The sequence below is a fragment of the Takifugu rubripes genome, chromosome 21, assembly GCF_901000725.2.
Source record: "Takifugu rubripes chromosome 21, fTakRub1.2, whole genome shotgun sequence".
Classification (NCBI taxonomy): domain Eukaryota; kingdom Metazoa; phylum Chordata; class Actinopteri; order Tetraodontiformes; family Tetraodontidae; genus Takifugu; species Takifugu rubripes.
This window is the reverse complement of record NC_042305.1, coordinates 16,041,253-16,059,461: the sequence shown is the minus strand read 5'-3', so window position 1 is coordinate 16,059,461 and position 18,209 is coordinate 16,041,253. Positions and strand designations below refer to the sequence as shown.

The 18,209-nt window shown below is 49.5% G+C and overlaps 1 protein-coding gene across 2 annotated transcripts in view; it reads left to right on the top strand.

Moving 5' to 3' along the window:
* The window catches only part of kremen1 (kringle containing transmembrane protein 1), a 37,259-nt gene extending 19,524 nt beyond the window's left edge, over positions 1-17,735 (top strand). The window contains exons 3-9 of one of the 2 annotated variants that reach the window (XM_029829727.1): positions 837-928; positions 11,067-11,191; positions 12,460-12,613; positions 12,775-13,107; positions 14,590-14,775; positions 15,137-15,221; positions 15,353-17,735. In XM_029829727.1, the coding sequence (XP_029685587.1) occupies positions 837-928; positions 11,067-11,191; positions 12,460-12,613; positions 12,775-13,107; positions 14,590-14,775; positions 15,137-15,221; positions 15,353-15,512 (1,135 nt within the window). In that variant the 3' untranslated portion in view covers positions 15,513-17,735. Of the gene's footprint in view, positions 1-836; positions 929-11,066; positions 11,192-12,459; positions 12,614-12,774; positions 13,108-14,589; positions 14,818-15,136; positions 15,222-15,352 lie in introns of both variants that reach the window. The other variant, XM_029829726.1, reaches the window with a different exon arrangement.
* Positions 17,736-18,209: the final 474 nt, after the last annotated feature.

Genomic DNA, 18,209 nt, shown 5'->3' with positions numbered 1-18,209 from the left:
GACAGTGTTTTTGATAGCAGAAGAAAAGAAATGAAAACGCCCTTCACAACTTTGCACACAAAAGGTGAAACTAAATAGCACATCGCCTCCGGGCTTTTTTTTTTTTTCTCCCCCCAAGATGTTACAATGAGGTGTGTCAAAACGGGAAAAAAAAAAACCCTCTTCAGCGCTTAGGGGACTAAAAAACAGCGATGTCGTTTGGAGGCCTGTTTTGCCAGTGGGATGGGTATTTTTTGTAAATTGCGTAATCTCCAAATAGCACTAAATGGCCCTAACCGCTCCAAGATGAAGTCCAGCTGCACAATAGCTGCTTTGATTTAATTTATCAGCGATTCAGAACGCCGCCATTGAGGTCGGGATTGAAAAAGTCGCATGATGGCCCCAGAGATACGGAGACTGCACAGGGCGTTTTGGTATTCCATCCTCAGTCCCGCCAAGGTCGGCCTTAAACGATTGGTTAAAAGCGCATAGATGAGGTTCAGAGACGAGAAAAAGAAAAAAAAAAACCAACCACGACCTCACAGACAAAAGAGCCGCCGCCTCCCTTTTCTCTGCGCCCGGCCTCTAAACAATGACGCTTCCATCAAAGAGCGGCAGCAGCCTGGATGCTGATGGTTGTGCCTGCAGAGCGCAGCGGAAGAATAAAACCGAGAGCCGCCGGTGCCAACGGGGCTGTGGGTGATTGACACACTCAAGATAATCTCCCTTTGAAACTTTAGCCGGGTTTCCACTGCGGCCTCGCAGCTCCCGATCGGGAATGCTGTCAGACAACAATGTCCGACCGTCCACGGTTGATGTCGGCTGATGCAGATGTGGACTAACTCTCGCCTCTGCAGGAATCCTGACGGGGACGTGCAGCCGTGGTGCTACATCGCAGATTATGAAGACGGGATCTACTGGAGATACTGCGACATTCCCACATGCCAAAGTAAGAGATTATTCTCACTCTTTGGAGCTCTCTCTCTCTCTCTCTCTCTCTCTCTCTCTCTCTCTCTCTCTCTCCTCTCTTTCATGTCCCTGGGGCCCAAAACCAGCCAGTTTCATATCCTCATCTGCCAAAATAGCTTTTATGGCTGTGCACATAACTATTATCATCTTTAAAAAATGCCACTAATTGCCATCAACCTGTCATGCCGAGGCCTGCCCTTATTTTAATGTGAGCTGTCAATCATGTGTGTGTGTGTGTGCGTGTGTGTATGTGTGTGCGTGCGTGCGCACCAGTTCACCCTGTGGCTCTGGAGCCCGTTTCGATGGTCGGTGATTGACGGGGAGGATCCAGGTGTGCTGCTCGTTCCGTATTTGTGTTTTTGTCCGGCGTTTCAGCCACCTCTTCATCCCTAATTATTTCTTTTTTTTAAATTGTGACTGTTGAAAACAAAATGGTTCGCCGCGCTCCACGTTGTCTTTCCGACAAACATGACACAGTTTCCTGCGGAACAGGTTTGGAAGTAGCAGGTGGCTGCAGGCAACACTGATATTCCAGGGGTAATAGGCTGCTATTAAAACGCCCATAATGAACTTTTATATGACGTTTTATACGTGATGTCTATTTTATCTTTTTTTGCTTGCATTTTTCCTTAAAAGTTCCTGAATATTTGACGGACTTGGTTCTTACATGAGGCCTTGTGTTGAAGGCTGAGCTGTGCAGTAGGTACCAGAAGATCTCCAGATCCTCCCAAACCCCTCTGGCGATCCCAGCATTATTCCGCCTGAGTAGCATGCTTTAACTTAAGCCTGCTGTCTCAACGACTCAGGACCCATTAAACCATCAGATGAAGCCTTCAGGCTGCACGGGCCGTGAGTGAACACGCATTTGTCCACTGGGTCTTTCGCGTGCGTGGACGTTTGTACCCTCCTCAATGACCTATTTCAGACAATCTTCCATTTAGCTCCGTTCTTCTCGGTCGATATCCCAAACCTTTGTGGATACAGGAGAAGGGGAGAGGGAAGACTTTGCCCTGACCCTTATCTCCTGAGAAACGAGGCCATCTTTTATTCCAGACGGGTTCAGCCCACACGCCTCACTTCTGTCAGGGAGCCAGTAACCCATCTTTGGCCCATTTCTTACACCTGCTGGATCAAATTTAATTCAAGTGTCTCTTCCTGTTTGAGCATTTATTGTTCATGTAAGAGAGATATGAGAAAGGGATTGTTTTTCTTGAGAAGATGGCAGTCCTGAGGAGACGGGTCCGCCCTGCAGGGACTTTAGGGAGTCTTGGCCCACCAACGACCTGCTAACTTCATCGCGGCGCCGCCCTCGCTCTCCTTCTGACCGTCTCAAACGGCTGCTTTTGAAAGGCTCAGCGACTGAGCGAACAAACGATGCTGTTGGCTAACAGAGGCGGCAAATGGAGCGAGGAGCCAGAGCAGAGGGGCTCTTCTGTGCCTTCATGTCGACGTCGTGGATTCAGTGTCACATCGCATCTGCTGTGGAGCCTGCTGGGGGTCCGGGTCGACCAGCTGAGGCCGGGGCGCCCTGACGACATAGGTGGGACCAGGACGACTGAAGGAGGCCGCAGCAGTTGTTGATCTTAGTCAAACCTCTCACGGCAGCAGTTATCACGCGGTGGAACGTGTCAACATTCCCAGACTCGCTGTGCGAATGGGCATTTTCGCGGCGTGCCCTGGTGCGAACCTCCAGCAGGTTAGAAAATCATTTACAGTCGTGCAAAATCGGTGTGAGAAGACACATTTGTTACCTCCTTACCTGTGCAAATACTCCGCTACGGCAAATAACAGAGGACACGGTCTTTTTCAGGTACCGGATGATTCCGTGAAGAACCGTTTCCGTTTCCGTAACAAGGCTGCAAACTCGCAGCTTTAATAGAAGAAGACTTGCTCCACCAGCGAGGTTGCCGATGTGTTTAATAGTGTCAGTGTATCGTGTCATGTAAGAAGAAGACGCGTCTGCGAGCCACGAGGAGCGCTAGCGCGGCGTGATCGATGTTCCGCCCTCCTACCGAGGATGCAATGCAATAAGTCACCTGAGCCTTCGCCATGGCGACGATGGATCTGGCAGGAACAGGCGGCGGCGGGTTGCGTCAAGTCTCTCGTCATGTGTTTTATATTCTTTGTAGTTTTGAATTACAAAACAACAACGTCATGAGTGTTTTTATTTCTGGCTTTAACGCCGCCCCCTCGGGTCACATGACCACAGCTTATATCTTTTTTTTAAAAATCTGAAAAGGGAGCAAAACATGAATCTTATCGTTTTCAGCCCCCGGGAGCAGATAATTACTGTCATCTGTATCTGCACCTTTTCCACACGTTCTCCTCTCGTTTCCTCTCCTGGCTGTAACTTTGCTGAGGTTCTGCACGCCACTCCGACCCGTGTTCTGGTTCTGCCGCCTGAAGCACCTCCTGAGTTCTCCTTTCATCCTCTAAAGCCTCCCAACAGGTGTGACACCTTTCTTTTTCGCGTCTCGGTACGACTCCTTGGAACAGGCCCGAGCATTTCTCGACCGCACGCCTCCGACTAATTTTGCGTGAGGCGAAGTGATATTGCCGGGGTTACGTCCTCGCCTCACCTTTGATCTGCCGCTTCACTGCTTTTCTCTCCACCGCCAGCAGCACGACCAGGAAAAACTTGTTGGGCCGGCGTCCCACGCCTCGGCGAAGACACGCAGCCCTTGTTTCTTTTTCCAATAACAAAGGGTGAAGCAAAACGGCTTTAAAGTCCCGCATCTGTCACCTGTCGACCTTTTGAAGGGAGCAGAGGGAAACGCCACAACGGAAACATGTTGGGGGGAGGGGGAGGTTAAAAAAAAGCCGTTGCTTTGGACAACCGCCATCAGAAAAAGTGTATAAACGCCGGGCTTTTACAAGATTTCATTAAATTGGACTTATTTGACGAGAAACCCCCCGAACATTAATGAAAATGAAGCTTTTTCTTGTACTAATATGAGTTTACGACCTGTTTCTTTTGTAATTACACTGATACTAAACCACAGCTTCGTGTTGGAGGTGTTAATGGGAGCGTTCTTATCTGTGTTTACACCAAACAATCACCCGAGTTGAAACGTTCATCTATTTTAATGGCGTCTCTCAGCACAAACCAATTCTCTCCCTGGATCCGTCTGATCCGCCTGGCGAGCGACTCAGACGCACCTTAATGACACTAAAGGAAAGAACCCATCCTGTGTTCGGGTCGGAGTTTGATGACTGAACTCCAGCAGAACATTTACAGTGATTTCTGAAACGACCGAATGGCGCTGTGGAATTCTGGGACATCTGCTCGTCGCTATGGTTTCACGTCTTTAATTGGAACTTGCACTAAACGCAGCAGGCAGTGTCACGGTCGGTCACCCGTGACCGAGGTGCTCTGTCCCGCACCCATGTTCTCAGGACTGATGCCGGGAAATAAACTCTTCTAGAGTCGATATTTAAGCACCTCGGTGCTTTTTTTAATGCACGATGGGGATAATGAGGGTACAAAATAACATTTTGGTCTTGCGTAACTGCTGTTTTTTGGTGTAATTCTCCGTTTATTATCTCCGCCTTCCTGGCAGGGCTAATCATGATCTCTCATTGCATTTTATCTGCTTTATTTGTCTCGAGGTAAAGAGGAAAAAGCGGAAAACGGCGGCACAAAGCTGACGCTGCTAAACCCTCAAAGCCGTATTTTTGCGTCGCCTCTGAAATTAAGGATAGTCGGGATGAATTTTAATTACTTCTTTTCCCCTCACTTATCACCAAGTGCCAAAATTGTAATTGGTCCAGACTTTTGATGGCAGCATCAAATATATTTGTGCCAAGTGTGTTTTTTTTCCCCCTTTCCATTCGCTTCGTGATTAAAAGTATTCTGTCTGATTAAACTGATGATGGTAATCTTTCGGCCTCCTGAGACGGAAGATGGGAAATTAAAGATGGCAGCCATTCAGCGGGGACGTCTCCTCTCCTACCTTATTGAATGTGTCGTTCATGACGCTGGTGGGTGATCACTGAAATGGACGGACGTGTGCCGGACTAATGGACGCGAAGGACGGACAGAGGGGCTTTTGTTGAGGCCGGCGAGTACGACATGAGATTAGCACAGCCAGATAAGGTCAGAGTGGATCTCAAGCAGGTGGATAAACAAGAGCAAATTCTGTTACAGAGCAGTTTTTTACTGGATAACAGAGGCAGCACCTGACCCAGCTCCCAGAGTGGGGCCGTCTGTGCGTCAGCTCTTACTGGAGGGATACCAGGCTGGTGGTGGTGGGGGGGGGGCATGCGGTCCAGGGACGACATCACCGCAGGCGCGTCTCGTGGCCGTGCTGAGGTTGTTTCCAGGTTCTGTGTTTATCGCACAATTTGTCATTGTCGTAGCAAAAACCTCCCAAACTGCATTCTGGGGCAGGTTCAGGCACCACTGAGGTGTGTGTGTGTGTGTGTTTTGTTTGTTCTCTGTGCTTCTTTCACTGTAACTCCTCCGAGATTTCAGCCTTTGCTGCGAAGACATTTTTGTGATATGAGCTAATTTCGGCCTTTCCTTCGTTCCTCCCTCAAGACAAATCACTAAACTCTGTTTGTCGGCTAAATTGTGTTTCCTCCTCAGCTGTGCTTTGTCTCTAGTCATAATTATATAAATATATTTACCAAAACATATAAATAGGTTTGTTTTTGCCCAGTGATGAAAAGCGAGGTTGGATTGTGGTCAGATGAGTTTTAAGAGCTTCTTTTTCTGACGTATTAAAATAAAAAGAAGTTGTTTTGCAGACAAATAAAGACTCGGTGCTGTACATTAGAACAAAAGACAAGTTTAAAAGCTCCACATAAAAGAGCTGCATTTATCATGACGAGCTAATTACTGTGCGCGCCCACATGTAACCAACTTTTCCAAAATTAACTGTTTGACCTCAGCGCCTCAGGCTTCCACATTAACTCACCCTCTAATTTACCTGCCAAACTGTCAGGAGGGTTCTTCCTAAAATCAATAATTTTTTTAATCAGACATCTGACCACATTCTTTTGGGAATTATTTAAGGCGTTGAATAGATTTGCAGAGAGAAGAAAAACAACCCACAATTATCTGCAATTAAGTCTTTTTGTTACAATGAAGATATCACATGCTGACTCAGCTTTCCTTAGCTAGTTCTGGAGGAGCCGTAAACATGAATGTTTCACCATCGACAAATCAAAGATGTCAGTAAATAGATGTTTTATGGCCATTTACATGTACATGCCAGTTTTAGCCAGAACAACGTTAGCCAGCGACCAACGTCTGACAGTGGCTTTTTTAATCGCGCTTTTGAATTTTGACGCTAACGCTGCCGAAGCCTTCGCTCACACACCTCCCTCCTTTCAGCGATATCAGGTCTGCACTTAGCAGAATTTTGAACACACCCATTGTTATTTCGCTCTGACCTTTGACCTCCTAGTCAACTCCACCCGCACCCTTCCCCTGGGGGGAAATACCTGCCTCGAGAGCTGCGAGGGTCTCTTACGCAGAAACCAGAGAGCAGAAGCTCTTCTGCCGGAGGACATCAGGTAGATTTAATCTCCTGGAGTCCCTCCACGGCCACGGCAGCTCCGCTCTCTCGGCGCGGCTTTGTTTAATCGACCGGCGCCATTAGAGAATTAAAGGTATTGATTAGAATGTGTCCTAATGAGAACATGTGGACGGCCGTTGTGTGAGGACGTCCGGCTGTCCATCTGTTGCCTTTCAAATGGAGATGAGCTCGATTCTGCAGAGGTGCAATAAATGTAATTCTATGATTGGATATATTTGATGTGCTGCTGTTTTGCCTGTATTTAGGAAAGGATCCATATCAGCATAACCAGTATGAATTTAAATAGGGAAGCTCTACAGCAGTCAGGCCCTTCGAGGATAATATCAAGATTACACTGAAGGCGTTTTCTCATTTATTTAAAATTTCCCAGACAATAATACTGCGATTGTAATTATCCCGTGTTGCCTTTAGACTGCTTCAGCCGAGGTGCGTTTGTATGTCAGGCACCGACAGACGTGACATTTCCACGACACGTTCTTTCTTTTAATAAAGCTCCCTCATTAATCACTAAAATCCTCCTCAACTGCTGCTCTTTCCTTCACTGTCACTGCAGCTGCCTGTTCAACCTTTTCAGTGTTTTTTGTGTCATAATTGGGATTATTGTCATGTCAGGTTTGACCTGAGCAGCAGATCTCTTTGAAAAGAAGGACAATGAAAAAGGTTCTGCTTTATAGGACACAACCACAAGCATTTGTGACCTGCTATCAAATCTCCTAAAATGGCGCCCATTTATAGGTAATTTTCCCTCATGCCTTGTTCATCCTAGTCTCTCGGAATGCTCAGATTATCCCTTTAAAGGTCCGGCTCTTCCGTCTTGCCGTTAATTAGATGGTGGTCGGGGCGCGTGGGTGCTGTATCGATCTCCCCGTCTTAGTCTGGCCGCGCGGCTCACATTAGCAGCCGACAACTGTACGTCTATCTGCGAGCGTGAATCTGCAACAAACCCTCGAAATCTTGACGTTGTCTGATCAAGCGGTGCCTCGGCGGCTCCTGACCATCAGATCGCTCTTCACGGGCCTTTAGAACGGGAACATTTTCTGATAATAATCTCATTCGGAACCCTCGGAATTGACCAACTTCAGATAAACAATGAAGCGTAAACACCACAGAAGCACATAATCACGACTCCCAGCTCGTAAAAACAATACAGAAGTTTCCACGAGCGGTCGTCCGGAGTGGGTGGGGGGGGGGGGCCGACGGCGTGTTTATCTGTGTCCGTGCAGGATTGGGTGCAGACAGCAAAGCTAATCACAGGCCAAAAAGCAGCGGCTGTATTTATTTACGTATCAATATGTGAGGGATCTAAACAGGAGTGATGGCAGACAGACCAAATCAGAGTGATCCGTGCTTTTTCCTCTGCTGCGACGCGTCTAGAGTCCCTGGGAAAGTCGTAGGAAGCAGCGCGGTTGCTTCGGATCTGCTCGGTAGAGCCGCCGCAGTAAAGCTGGGGCGGGAGCGTTTCCAAGCCTTTAACATACCTGAGTTCAATTACTCACATCGGGGAATGTCTCCTCTAATGTGCACGATGAGCTTTCTGCGGCTGGTTACGGCCCCTGAGGATCCGGCGGGATCCTTTTCGTCCTCGGCGCGGCTTCATTCCTAGAACGCTTTTACGGGATATCGAAGGTGAATCTCGTAAGGGAGTTTGGGATCGATCCCATGAAGAAACCAGATGAATTGCGGCGGTTGTCGGAGGGCTTTATCGCCCCTCCTAACTGCCGACATCTCGCCTCATATTTCCTACACGAGGAAAACATATTTTGAAACAAGTTTGCCCTGAATCCCATTAAATATGAAAACACTTATTTACTCTCCCTGTCTGACTGTTTTTCCCTTGTTTCTGCCGCTCCTCACCCTCCAGATGGCAAAGACCTTTATAACTGTAATTATGCCTCCTTAATGATATGTTTGCCCCCCCCAGCTCATCAACCTGCCCGCGTGCTCCTGCCAGACGCACTTGCCGCAGCCTGCTGCACGTTCCTTCGCCGCTCTCGCTCTGTTTCGGCTCTCTGCTGTTGTTGTGACCAGTGTGAACTCTGCCCGCCGCCTCGCTGAGTCGGACCGCAGCCGAGCTCGGCCCCGCATCTGCTTCGCTTTTTTCACTTTTTTTTTTTTAAAACTTTGTGGGAGTTTACCCCGCTGTGATCTCCTGAGGTTTCCAGAGCTCTGGTCTTGGCTGACTGGAGCATTTATGCACCTTGTGTTTCCTCCTCTTTTCCCTTCTGGCTTGTTAAAGTCTAAAATTCCACCAACCAACTTTGAAGTGTGCAAACGCGTTGGCGTTTTTTCCTTTTTTTTCTTTATTGTAAGCAGAGATATCTGCACTTGCAGCGGCTGCAGAGCAGATGTTTCAGGAGACACGTTGCTTTGTTTCGCCTGTGTTTCAGACTTTTATTTCATCCTCTACGCTGAGCATCCGGGGTCGGTGCAGTTGTGTCACGCCTTGTTCCTCTGCACAAACCTCCCCCACCTGTTGTTCTTCAGCTCCGGGGACGAGCGGAGGACAAAGACGGATAAATTGACTCGAGCCTGCAATCTTCTTGTCAAAGCAAAATGAAAAGGAGCTCTGCCTTTAATCTGTCTGTTGAGCCCTGCAGTGGCTTTTTTTTCCCTCCTTGTCAAACGCTCCCTTGAAGTGGTCCCCGCCTACCTGCCTTGCTGGGAGGGAGGTTGCCGGTTCACCACCAGGTGTTTATCTCTGCTCTCTTCTCATCTCTTCTGCTGCAGACTTCAGTGCAGCTAATCCGGAGTGTGCCGAAATAACCGATAAAAGGGAGAGAACTGCTGCCACAGCTCTGTCCCGTCTCACCCTGAAAATACGAAATGACTCCAGGATCCTTCCCGCCGTCATGTTCTGCCTCCGAATAATCTGGCGCTTACTTCTGCAAATGCGAGCGCCGCAGTCTGGCGAAGTCGTTCAAAAAGCCGTGTTAATCCGTTTCTAAAGCCTCAGCGGGGTCGGGGCTGAAAAGGGAACGTGGCGCGTGGTTTATTGCCGTTCTGACGGTTTGGAAACGTTGAGTCGTCCGTCAAACGCGGTTCTCCTCAGGAGGGAATCTCGGACGCTGTCTGAGTCTGGGTCGGCAGACGTGCGCGTCCCTCCCTCCTCCGGCCCGTTTGAGGATCGTTCTCCGGGCCGCGATGGACGTCCGTGCACATGCAAACTTTCTTTCCTCAGTTAGCATCTTCTTGCGTCCCGACAGGAACGCCCACGTTCCTTTTCAGGGCTGATTTCTTCCCTTTTGTCAGGTGTTCCTTCCTCAGAAGACATGCAGTCATCTTTCAGACGTGCACGTTGCTTTTGAAGAGAGAAAACAACCACAAAGGTCCAGAGGAGTCTGGTTTTAGGACAGCGATGTTTGGATGGGGAGGCAAACAGAACCCTTCAGATTTCACAGAATCACCCGTATGAAGTCGTTTATACTCTGCGGTTGTTTAGTCTTTGAAGCTGCCAGACGCGTTCACGCCGGCATTTTTGAAAATCCGTCACATGGTATATATTTGCAGTATACATTCTGTAAGAACCCGAGCCAGCTGTGGTCCCAGAACAGAACGTACTGATTAATTATTTCCCCATTTCGTTGCAAAAATGCAAGAAATTCAATTACAGAAATGTTGGAGCTCTTTGGGATCGTTATTGAATCACACGCTCGGTATCGTCACATGTTTCTCATTTTCTCCGTTTCGTTGTATCGGGTCGCAGCTTTGCGGCACATTTGAAACCTCCACTCAGGAGAGGACGCAGGGCTTCCAGACTGGAACGTGACTTCTGATTTGTCAGGTTTATTTCACCTGCGGTGATGGAAGCAGAACAAGAACGATCCCTGTCTGAACTGCAGTGAGAATCAAAAAGTCGGATCTGAAGCGCTGGAGGTGTTGACACATCCTGAGTTGATATGATAAATCTGCGCGACTCTCGGGGGTTTAATCTCTCCGCTGGGCTCCGAATGATCTCATTGTGTTTGACGAAGGCGCTACAGAGACGGACGGATCCGTCAGACGCCACCGTGATCTGGAGGGAACGTCATCAGTCCGTCTCATCAGCCGTCCAGCTGCCGATCGGTGGTCTATTTGTGTCAAAAAAACACGTAAAAACTGACATAAAATCAAATTCATGTGATAAGGGACACCAGGAACCACTTGGGTTTTAGAAAAATAAGTTAAATGTTGAGTCTGTATGTGGCTACTTGAGTGTTTAGATAAAGTTTGAAAACAGGGCCAAAATCTTAAAGTAGCTCTATTACTCTGATCCACTGATTTAACACGCTAGTGCTAACACGCTCGATCACTGTCCCTCTTCGCTTTCTTTTCTTCTTCTTTTCTGCTCGCAACCATTGTTATAAAACCTGTGTTGAAGCTAAGAAAGGCGCAGGGGGTGCACGTCTCTCATATTAGAGTGGAGCTCAATCTGCAGACTGTAAAGAACAAAAATGGACTAAAAAAACTCCAAATGTTTTCAAGCACCCGTGATGTTTGTTCGGGAAATGTTAATAGTCCACATGTGACACAGATCACTGCTGCTTGTGATTAATTCTCTCTCTCGCTCTCTCTCTCTCTCTCTCCCCCCCCCCACAGTGCCTGGAAACCTGGGCTGCTACAGAGACAGCGGTGATCCACCCACCTTGTCCGGTACCAGCGAGACCTCCAACAAACTCACCATCCAGAACTGCATTAGCTTCTGCAGGAAGCAGCGCTACAACGTGAGCATTAATGCTGACATATTAACCCCCCCCCCCCCAACACAAACCACTGATCTTGTAACAGAAGAGCTGCAGGAGAAAACTCAGGACTCTGGCGACTCTGTCAGGGCTGTTGGTGGGAAAAAAGGGCTGATTTCGAGTGTTAGCCGATGCAGATGGGCGGCCGATACTGGACACGCCAGAACGCCTTGGCTCAGCGGCTTTTAACGAGGCTTGATGGCCGTTCAAGCTCCACGTCCCAATCCCAACCCGTGGAGGAGGGAAGCGTTTATAGCAGGAAACAAAGACTGATGACACAGTGGAGTACAGAAATATAGGAATTTGGCACACACGCGGTCGCCAGGGCGACCGGTCTGTCGCTGTTCCGCCATTCAGCTTCAGTTTTGAGCTCCTCTCCTGCCGACCGCTGGGTGATTTATCCTCCAGGTTTGAAAACTCTCCGTCGGAGGACCTGAGGCGGTAACAGGCTGTCATCATCCTTCATCTGAACACATCCAGGATTCACCCGCGCCTCCTCCCCGAGCGCTGCCTCGCATCCCGTCCAGGATCCGCGCCTAAAACGGGCACAGGCGGCTCCTTTCAGCAGTATGGAAATTGTCTGCGTTTGCAGTCGGATTCCCGACAGTCACGGGCGCTCCGGCGCCCACTTCCGTCTGTACCCTCCTTGTTCCCCTATCTGACCAGCATGACTAGAGGTCATCAGCCTCCAGAGCCCGGCGGCGCCAGGACCCCGGCTCTGAACACCACCAGGTGTTGATCTTCTGGCCGATCCAGGAACGGCGGCGGATCGGCATCGGCTCGGACCGTCGGTGTCCTCAACGCGCACGTAAATGTCTCACGTGTCTCTTTGACAACGACCACGTCTAAAGAGTCGCTGTGTCAGAGAGGATAATGCAGCAGAGGCTTGAGGAATTCCTGCTTCCTGAGGGAAGACAGAGCGGGCAATGATGCGGCACCTTGGGTTGTTTGAATTCATGGGGGGGGGGGGACAGATTTGGACAATGATGTCCTTTGGAATTAGGGACAATAGCTCTTTTGAGAAGGAGCTTCCGAAGCTGCAGAGACCACGATGTGTGAAGGACTTCAGCATTCTGCAACACTTCTAGTGTGTGTGTGTGTGTGTGTGAGTGTGTGAGTGTGTGTGTGTGTGTGGGGGGGGGCTGCAGCCCACAGTCAGAAACACACGGCTCCATCTGTGATCTATTCATCCATTTTATGTTTTGCATTGTTGTCGTGACGATTTGCATAACTCCATTTGTGTTTCAAAGCTCGCCGGGATGGAGTCGGGATACGCCTGTTTCTGCGGCAACGAAGTCGACCAGCGGAACCGCGGCGAGTCGCCCAGCATGGAGTGCAACCACGTTTGCTTCGGCGACCACACCCAGCCGTGCGGCGGCGACGGCTGGGTCATCATCTTCGACAGTGAGTGTCGATTTGGTTGTTGTTGGTTTGAAGTTCTTCCTCATCTGGAATCGGACACGACTTTTGGTGAAGTTTCTGGACCAGACAGAACAGGCCCTGAATTATCTGGAGTCTCCAGAGTCCGGTTCAACATCTCTGACAATATATCCTCCTCCTTGCAGCTCGAGTGGGCGCCTGTGGTGGAAACTACTCCTCCCCGTCGGGGGTGATCTACTCCCCCGACTTCCCTGACAAGTATGGCGCCGGCCGCGTTTGCTACTGGACCATTCAGGTCCCGGGATCGTCCGCCATCCTCTTCAACTTCACCTTCTTCGACATCTCGGACCAGACCGACATGGTGGAGCTGCTGGACGGTTACACCAACCAGGTGGTGGTGCGCTTCGACTGGCGCAGCCCCCCGCGGGAGGTGGTCAACATCACAGGCGACTTCGTCATACTCTACTTCTACTCGGACCGCACCAACCAGGCCCAAGGCTTCGCCCTGCTCTACCAAGGTGAGCGCTGATTTGCTTCTGGACCGGCGTGCCGACGTCTCTTCCCATCCCACAGCCAGCCACATTTGGCGCCCAGGTGCATTTGCATCCCGGCTCTGGCGCCGCACCTGTCACGACCGCGGCACAGCCTCGTTTATTTGCTAGTCAATGGCTCACGGGCCCGGCCGATCCAGCGCATTTAAGTGTTGCTTTGTTCTCCGAGGGAAACTTGCTCTTTTATCACGCCGCTGCAGGCCGTTCGCTCCGCCAGAGCTTGTTCCCCGGGGAATCGCACGGCCGGTTTTTATGAAATCTGCATATAAATGTGTAACTGTGCATGCTAACTCTGCTAGCATGACGTCAGGGTACAGCGTGCGAGACTTGAAGGTGACCCCGCCCCAGCTTTTTTCCCCAACAATCCTCCTCCTCCTGACTTTTGTCGTGTTGTTCACGACGCTTCGAGTTGTAATATGACAAAAGGTCACATCTTTTATTAAAGACGGGGGCGGCGGGCGGCGGGGGGGGGGGGCAATTACACAGCGGCTCATTTATGGAGAAAGTAGACATAAAAACGCAGAAGTTCATATGAGTTTCTGCAGCAAATGTGTCCCCTGTTTCCGACCTGAAATGGTCGTTTCAGGATCCGTGCTGACGGGGCACTTTTGCCGAGCCCCGGTAGTTTTGCTTGAACGTGGGAAATATTGTGGTTATTGTGGGAACGGCGCCATCGAGATTCGATGCTGTGTGAAAATTTAGATGCTCTGAGACTTAAATTAGCACTGGGAGAGCAGAAATATCCCGTAGATACTTTAAATCTGGGGCTGACATGCGCTCACACGTAGGAGTCATTCCCAGTTTAGCCAATTAGCATTCGCTTTTTTCCCCCTTATGCTTTTAATTAGAATTATATTCATCTGCACACTCAGAATCTGTCTTTTTTTGCTTCCTTCAAACTTAAAACTGGTCTCAGGAGGGAGATGTAGCCACACCTCACAATAATACATTTCAGAGCCAAATCTCTTAACCAATATTCAGCTACAAATTATTAAAGAGAAGTTAGAAGACAGAGGATCCTCAAACATGTGCAGCAATGGCAGAATGAAAAGCTCCCATTCAGGATCTGGCCCTGCTTCTGGAACATGTAGGAGAGACCAGCGGTTCCGCGCGGTGCAGCTTCCTGCTGCAGAATCGGCCCATCTGGGTTTGTAAAGCAGGGTGAAACAAACAGAATTTATTGCAAACACTGTTTGGAGCCAGAGTCGGACAGAGCGCCGCCTGTTTACAGCACACATGAGTGTTTTCACAACGCTGTTTCTGAACAAATGTTAGCATGAAATGCTCCCCCGCGAGTGTGCTGTCTGTGCTCTACACAGCGCCATCGCTGCCTCCCCGCTGACCCCAGATCAGTGCAGGAAAAACTAAATCGTGCTCAGTTTACCAGCTGAAGTTGCCGACCTGCTTCGACTGGTTTAACAGTCTGTGCCTTCGTGTTCTCGGTTCCAGCGCTGAAAAGAGGGACCGAGGACGAAGGGGATGAGGAGGATGAAGGAGAGGACAACTCCAGCACGGCGGGGCCGCCATTGGGCGGCAGCGTCACCAAGAAACCCAACGGCACCTCCAACGAGCGCACCTCCCAGATCCTCTACGTGATCACGTCCAGCCCGGGGAAGCCGGAGCACAGCATGCCAGGTCAGTGGGCTGGACGCGGCGAGACCACTGGCCCCAACGCTAGTATGTAGATACCCACGATGCACTGCACCCTCTGCGCCTCTCTCTGCTCGACGGGGCGGCTCGTCGAGCGTGAAAATGCTATGAAAATGCTAGAAAAGTCGAATAAGATGATTGCGGAAGTGTCCTGCCACAGCTGTTCTTCATGATGAAGTAGTTCTACGTGATGCTCGTTTTTTTCCCGTATTAACCGATTGGAATCAGATTATTTTTACTTTAGTGAAAAGGTTTTCTCCTCCAAACGATGACATCGCCGTTTCTCATAGCCAGTGTGCTAGCTAAAGCGATTCGGCGTCTCACGCCTGCGTCTGTTCCTCTGCAGTGTGGACCATTTACGCCCTGTCGGCTCTCCTCATCCTGACGGTTATAGCCATGTTGGCAAAGTTGTTGCTGCACGTCACCGTAAAGTAAGTTCATTTTGCTGAAAAAAGGAATCAATTTGACGTTTTTACATGCCTGAAGTTTCCGTTAATTGACCTCGGAGGCCCGTGTGGGATATTTTGTGTTGAACAATTGTCCCTCTTTACCTCTGCGGTAGATCTCCAAACATCCCCACGGTGAGTGGGTCCGACAGCTGCAGCCAGAGCACGGCGTCCTCCGAGCCTTGGATCATCCTCTACCGGCCGTCCACCATCTCCCTCTTCAAGAAGAAGCTCAAGAATCACCACAGTGACCTCAGCCCCCTGGTGGGCAACTAGCGCCGCCGCCGCGCCTCCACCGGCCGCTACGTCTCAGAACGAGGCTCTCGGACGCTCTTTGAGGCTCTTTGCTAACAAGCCAAAGCTAATGACGACGGACTGAGTGACTGCTGCTGCTGCTCAAGGGGCCCGTGGACCAAAGAGGCCCGCTCCATCCCATCCTGCTGACCCGCAGGGGGCCTGGGGGGGGCGGGCAGGGCTGCCACTAACCTCACTGTGGGAGGGGAGGGAGGAGGATTCCTGTGAGGAGGATGCTTTAGTAATGCGGGAGCCTTCGCCATCTCCCATAATCACACACACACACACACACACACACACACACACACACACACACACACACACACACACAGTAAAAACAGAAAATAACTCCCGGAGACCGGTGTATGTATCAGTTTTTAGAATTCTTGTCATCGTCTCACATGGGAAAACAAAAGCAGCCAAAAGCAGAACTCCCCCCCCTCACTTTGTCTTTTGGGTTCCATATTCAAAGGATTTCAGAGAAGAGGACACAGGGACACACACACACACACACACACGAGTGGATGGTACGACAGCACTGGGGGGTGAATCCCTCGCGGTGGAACGAACAGATCAGAGAGAATCAGATCCCACTCACAGGGATCCGGCCGTGGAGGAAGATGCTGAGCTGTACAGTGGCGGTGAGGGAGGCAGACGAACTGTCATTTAGGGATGCTCGGGAAGATCTGAGGGCTCTTTCCGACCGCTCGTGGGTGGGAGCCTCTCTGGTCTGTTGGTGCTCAAGTGCCTTAAGGATCAACTCTTCCCCCGTCTCAGATTCCGCACATCTGTTTCCGTGGAGGGGAGAGCTGGGGCCACTCGTCAGAATCACTCCAAACACGAGGAGTTGGCCCGTCCAGCGTGGAGAATGATCTCATCATTGTAGCTCTGATCCCGGGGTCCAACACCTCTCCCGACCGGATCTTTCTTTTCTTATAGACCGCGAGATGAAGACGTTGTCCTCCACGATGCACACACGGCCTTTTGAACTCTTCATCTGGGACTGAAGGAGGCTTTGAAGAGAAATCTCCCTTTCATCTCCGCGTGCGCTCTCGTGTCGTCTCGGACATTTACTGAACACATTGTTCGTATTAACTGGTCTTTGGATTTGATTTTTTTTTGGGGGGGGGGGATATTGTATATTGTGATCTGTGTGTAATATTTTCGTCTGCGCTTTTTGTGGCCCAGAAAAAACCAGACCAATTGTCCAAGTGATCTTTGTACTCGCTTGTCGGTTTAGCTCAAAGGTAGAGTTGTTGTTCTGTTTTCTTTTATGTAAATTCCCAAAGATCAGGAAGCTTTGGTTGCGTGTAAGCGGTGTAATGTGTTTCTGAACATTACAGTGACATTTACACATTCCAAAGGTCAAAATCTGGGGGGCAGCAGTTGGCCTTTGGTTTTACGGGACTGGATCTTTAAATTGTGCAAGAAAAAAACCTTGAATTAATGTGACTTTTTTTTTTTTTTTTAATCAAAAAAACAGTTTGTCTTCATAATGCACTTAAATTTGCTCTCACTTACGTCAGAATCCGACACTCGTGCGGTTGCTGTCAAATGAAAAACAAACGTACTTCCTGCATCGACCTGAGCACTTGGGATGAAACTGCCGCCTCCAGCGCTTTCAGAACCTTTTTATCCACCCGGCAGAATTGGGCGAGACTGCGCTGGGTTCTCTCACATGTAACTCCTGTTAATTATTCCAGGAAGGAGCCCGTGCCCCGGGGTCCCCGATGTTCAGAGCAGATCATGCATAGAGCCAAAAGATGCCAGCGCGCTGGCGAATTAATGCGCGCTCAAATCAAACGGGAGCTAACGCAGTCTGACAGTTCAAATCTAACGAGGGCAGATCTGTTTGGATAGCCCGGTGAATTATGCAAACTCCCGTCTTCTGTCCCGTCTTCCACGCCGTCTCCTGAGCGTGGGAAGCCCTCTCGTCCTGAGCTGTAGCTCGGATGTGAATGTCTTGTCATGCTCCATGATGTGAAAACAACACCAGGAGCCCTGTGGGAACGATCCGGAGGGCTCACACATTGCTGTCATGGAATTGTACATAGCAAAACAGTGAAATGTTTAATTTATACAGTAAATTATTGTTGTTTTGTAAGTGAATGGGACATCAGCTATCTTTTGTACAAGTGAAGTACCTTTGTAGTTTTATTTAATGTGTCCTGGTTGCAGAAATAAACACTGTATGCATGTTTCTTACGCTCGCGTTGGTTCCTTTGGCTTTTTCTGGATCGATCAGATCCGTTTGTGACCATCGGCGTTGGGGGCTGAGACCCTTTTAACCTTCAGTCCTGAGGAGTTAAACACTGATCAGATATGTGAGGCGACTCCCCCTGTGTTTGCAGATACACAACACACACACACACACACACACACACACACACACACACACACACACACGGAGGCTTATTTAGATCACCATGTGTTACATATTGGCTCCCCTCCGGGATGAGGTCAAGCATGCAACCTGCACGGTTTAAAGGGGAAACAGCAGGAGTTCGGCTTTACAGCTTGGAGCCCGTGAAAAAATAACAAACAGGGATGTGTAATTGGCTGGAACACATACGCAGGCATGATTTTCTTTTCTTTTTTTTAATGCGTAAAGGGTGTTTCACTCATTCTTCCACGCATTGTTCGCCTCAAAACTATTAAAAAAAGGTTTTTGAGAACATT